This window comes from Hibiscus syriacus, unplaced genomic scaffold, assembly GCF_006381635.1.
Source record: "Hibiscus syriacus cultivar Baekdansim isolate YM2019G1 unplaced genomic scaffold, ASM638163v2 tig00109916_pilon, whole genome shotgun sequence".
In the NCBI taxonomy this organism is placed as follows: Eukaryota; Viridiplantae; Streptophyta; class Magnoliopsida; order Malvales; family Malvaceae; genus Hibiscus; species Hibiscus syriacus.
The window spans coordinates 803,413-808,635 of record NW_024062526.1 but is presented as its reverse complement, the minus strand read 5'-3'; the positions used below and the strand labels follow the sequence as shown (position 1 = coordinate 808,635).

General features: G+C 36.8%; 1 protein-coding gene across 1 annotated transcript; it reads left to right on the top strand.

The window, feature by feature from the left end:
* The first annotated feature begins 3,780 nt into the window (after window positions 1-3,780).
* Window positions 3,781-4,758, top strand: LOC120210140. The gene has a single exon (XM_039208938.1). It carries the CDS (start codon window positions 3,781-3,783, stop codon window positions 4,756-4,758), a length of 978 nt encoding a protein of 325 aa, XP_039064869.1.
* Window positions 4,759-5,223: the final 465 nt, after the last annotated feature.

Here is a 5,223-nt window from a genome sequence, read left to right as displayed (position 1 = left end):
AATCGAATTACCCAAATTTCATTAATCGAATTTTTTTCTCCCTTAACTGTTAACCGAACCGAATTTTTTCTAAAAATTTAATCAAACCGAACTAAGTTTGGTTAATTGACCGATTAACTAAATTAATCGAATTAACCAAATTTATAAATAATATATAAATAATATATATTAAATATTAAATATTAAATATTTTTTGGTTTATTCGGTAAAAACTGAGTTCAAACACCCCTAAAGCTAAATAATGTATATAATATATTAAATATTTAATAATTTCGGTTAATTCGGTTAATTAACCGATTTTGAACCAAATTAACCGAAACTGAAATTTGAAAAAAACCATTAATCGTTAACAGACCGATTAACCAACCGAAATTTCGGTTCAGTCGGTTAATTCGATTTTAACCGAACAATGAACACCCCTACTTCTAATATTATTTAGATATTGTTACTACCTGTGAACCTCAACCATGTGAACCTTTAGTCCTACGAACATATGAAGCGTATCCTGCTAATGACTGTGTCGAGCACTTATGATTCCTGCGAATACATGATGCATATGATCACCGATGATCATGTGTCAATACACACGATCTTTTACGATGACCAACTGGTCTATGTCACTACTTTCTAAGACGTCTAATCAATATCAACGTCACGACAACTCCTAATCAGTCCGCAATTATAATTAATCTTATAATAGAAAGTAATGGCACATATCACAAAACCAAATTAATACTATCATAACCACCAGAATCATCACTTGAACTATCACTATATCACTTTCTACTATTGTTGTCTACTATACCAATCAATAGATATAGATCATACTTCATTTAGTAGAGATGTAGATTATACTTATAAATGGTGTTAAGTTTGTACCGGATAATAGTAGATGGAAAACTAATAGAGGAGAATAGGACTCGTTTTCATGTTCATTTCTTAACGATTATGGTAAGTTAGAATCAATTGGAGCCCTGACAACCATGTACTGTAATAGAATAGGAAAAAGTGTGAATCATTGTTGTTTTGTATGTCTCTAAAGTTAACCAAACATTTTTATTGGATACATCACAATTGGGCAAAACTTGTCCCACACCATGCATGCACATGTCAATATTTCTGATGAGCCCACCATGATAAAGGAAACAGTCATGTGAATTTTGGCTACTCAATCGGAGCAGGCATGGTATGGTATACAGGGATGGATCAAAAAGGGAAACGGGTAAGGCAATTGCTCTCTAAAAAATTTAAATTATTATATATTTTTTATTAAAAATTATTTTCGTCCTTTTAAAATTCCATAAGTTCATTTTCTATATAAAATCATATGTTTGTTGGTGGTATATTATATAAGATCACATATCTGACAAAATCGAGTCAAAAGTTCACCTCATCGAAATGTTTGAACCTCATTTCACTTGGGTGAATGTAGTTATCATTTCCAATCCCAAAAGCTTTTGCAGAGGGATTGATGTTCAGACATATATTTGAGTTTGAATATCGGATAGGAGTTTATTATGTACGTATTATATTCAATGTTTTACAAGATTTTGTGTATTTGAGACAACGTTTTTACATTTATACAATTGAATGAAAAAGATATTGGAAAAATTATGACTGATATTCGGAGAGAAAGTGAAGCTCTCGCCTCTGCCAGGAAGGCTCAAGAAGAAGACGATGCCACTAAGAAGGTCAGGTTCAAAGATCCGGAAGATCAGGCCATCACTGACGTCGAAATGGCAACGAAAAACCAGGCACCAGCCATAGAAACGGAGGTGCAAGCGCCACAGGCTCCCTCATATGCAACAATCCTATCCAGCAGTGGTCGGAATGATACTGAGGTTGACACACCAAAAGATTTCAATGAGGAAGAGATTGACATTACCGATGAAGACATTACCACTGGCACAAAGTTTGGCCTCCCTTCCATATAGTTCTCTGATCATGCTTACAAGTTAATGGAAGCAAATATGGCTAAAACAGTGGTTCTCAAATTATTGGAAAGAAACATAGGACTAAATGTCCTAAACAATAAGATTTATGCTTTATGGCGACCTTCTCGACCCTTCACACTTGTGGATATGAAAAACATATATTTTCTCGCTCGTTTTCAATCGGATGAAAACTATATTAAAGTGTTGGCTGAGGGTCCTTGGATTGTTTTTGGCCAATATCTTACAGTGCAACCATGGACTCTTGACTTTCGTACTTCCCAACCGTATCTTACGGCGGATCTAGAAATTTAAAAATGGAGTCCAAAATTTTAATTTTCTTTTCTTTAAAATAACGAGTATCAAAAAATTATATTTTTTTCCTTTTTTACTTAACACATTAAGTTAAATTTAATCACATTTCCAAAATAATGGGATGCACTTTACCCGGGTGCTTAATTCGCTTGGATCCGTCTTCCATCTACCCAAATATCTGTATAATAGGAAGATCCTCCATAGTATCAGGACTCTCATCGGAAAGGTGGCTAAGCTGGATTTCCACAAGGATATCAGTAACAGGACGTTTCACCTGAATAGAAGTTTACGTGAACCTAACGAAACCCCTAATCTCCAAAGTGATGGACGGTGAGAAGGTTCAAATGGTTGAATATGAGAATATCTCGCTCATATTTTTTTCTTGTGGCAGGTTTGGGCATCTGAAAGAGGCATGCACACAGGCAAACTATGGCCATGAGAGCTCAGAACCGAACCGCCCTCCAGTTTGAGTACCCCTGTGGATTTAAACAACAGTCAAGCGAAGGGTAGAGCAAACGGAAATGGTGGAGATACCAATAAAGGTTTGAACAATGAGACTACGGCACCATACGGGCCCTAGATGGTAGTAGAAAGACGGCGCCGGAAACAAAATTCCGGCACGTTGAAGAAATCGGAGCAGAGTAAGGAAATAAAAAATTTGGGAACACGATATGCTGCCTTAACTGAGGAATCTCATAAAAGTGGAAAGAATCCTAGGCAAACAGGCATGAAAACCGGGGCAAACAGTACTAATATACGACCCAAAATTCCCTCCACGAACAGAGGAAACAATCAACCCATACTCACTAAAACCCAAACCTCGCCCGTGAATAACGTGAGGGGCCACCAAATCGTTAATCAATCGTCAAGCACTAATGATTGTGGAGCACAAAGTTCTAATAAAAAACAAGGCAATAATATAGGCACAAAAAATGGTGGACAGTAATTCCGTGGGGGTTAAAAAATATCAAATGGCGCACGTTTACGATATTCTCTGGGCGCACGTTAGCAGGGCTAATGGAACCTGAGTCTCTCGTCGCGTTGCCAGTGATTTCGTCTGTCTTCTTCCGATTGCAACTCAATAGTTCATCTTTCTTAGTACCAAACTCTCCTTTGTTCAATGAATTGGAGGAAACTTTTCGGTTGTCAAGCAGATCAGGAGTTATCTTATTTTCCCCCAAAATCGAGCGAAAGGGTTCTGATTGTCCACCCTTCACCTGAGGTCTTTGAGGCCGGTACAGCAGAATGGAAATCCTCTATGGTGGGTCAGTTTCTTGGGGTTCCTCCCAATTTCCCCTCTCTGCAAAGAATTATCGGAAACCTCTGGAATCAACCATCGAAAGGGGCTTGCGTTCAGGTCAGTCTTGCTGGAAACAATTTATACATATTTTCATTCAATTCTGATACTGCAAGAGATTGGGTCCTCGAAAATGGACTATGGCATATCCTTAATAAGCCTTTAATTCTCAGAAAATGAGAGCCTAATCTTCAAAGGCTTGATTTCGATTTATCTCGCCTGCCTATCTGGATTCATATGTATAATGTACCTCTTGAATTGTTTTCTCGTGAAGGTCTTAGCTACATTGCTAGTGCTCTAGGAGTTTCTTTATCTATGGACTCAATTACTGCTTCTAAAACTAGACTAGAATATGCTAAGGTCTGCATTGAGATAGGTGCTAAGAAGGAAATCCCTAAAACTATTAAAATGGTCCTTACTAAAGGACAAACCACTACAATCTTTGTAGAAGTCCCCTGGTATCCTAACAGTTGTAGAAAGTGTGAATCTTTTGGTCATTCTGATAAAAGCTGCCATGTTAAAATGACAACAACTCCTACTTCTTCAAAAGTTTGGAGAAAAAAAGATGTCTTGAATGCTAATTTAGAATCCAAATCCACTGAAGGAATTGATGTCCTGCAGGAACCTATGCCAGACTCTTCTCCCTCAAAGGAAAAGTTTGAGCAACCTCAACTAGACTCTCCTACCTCAAAGGAAAAGTCTGAGCCCAATATTTTAGATCCAGATTTAGCAACTGAAAGTCATTCTTCAGTCCAAATAGAACCTTTTTCCAAGGGTGAACCATCTGTTTTCCCAAGTAATTTTACTGGTGAAAAAATAAATGTTTTATCCCATCCCTATACTCTAACTGAAGAATCTGTTAAAGGGGAACTTTCTTCTCTGGCTATCTCAACTATTGATAAGGAAAAAAAGATTACTTCTATCCCTAAAAGAGGTAGAGGCAGACCTCTAAAAGTCAAATCTAAAGTTGCTCTAAAAGAATCAGCAAAAAGATTTGAAATCCTTAGCATAGTTTATGAGAATTCACCTACTATTGAGGGACAAGTTAGAAAAGTTAGGCCTGTTGCTTCAGGAGTTGCAAATCTGCTTAAAGAACTTAACTTAAAAAAGAAGGAGCACATTGTTAAAGCAAATAGTTCTTTAGATAGAGATAAATGGGTGTACCCATCTCTCATTCCCAATGATTATTTTGCTTCTAGAACATCAGAGGATTAAACAATCCTAAAAAATAGAATAAAGTTCTTCATAGGGCCAATATTTATAATGTTGATATTCTTTGTTTGATGGAGACACGTGTTAAAGCTGATAAATCTGAAAATATTTTGCACTCTAAATTTGGGAGTTGGAATGCTTTTACCAATTATGACTCTGCTACCAATGGTAGAATCTGGTTTCTTTGGAAAAAAGGAATTGATATCTCTTTCTGTCACTCTTCTTCTCAAAGAATCACTGTCAAATGCCTTTTCAATAGTACTCCTTTTATCATCACTGCTATCTATGGCAGCAATGATGATCCTTCTCGGAGACATCTATTGCAGCACCTAAGAGATCTCGATTCTTCTTTTGGATCCCTTCCTTGGATTCTTGGAGGGGACTTTAACACCTATCTTCACTCCATGGAAAGCTCCGATTTTGATCTGTTAGGTCCTTATTTTTCTTCAGAAATGAAAGATTTTCAAG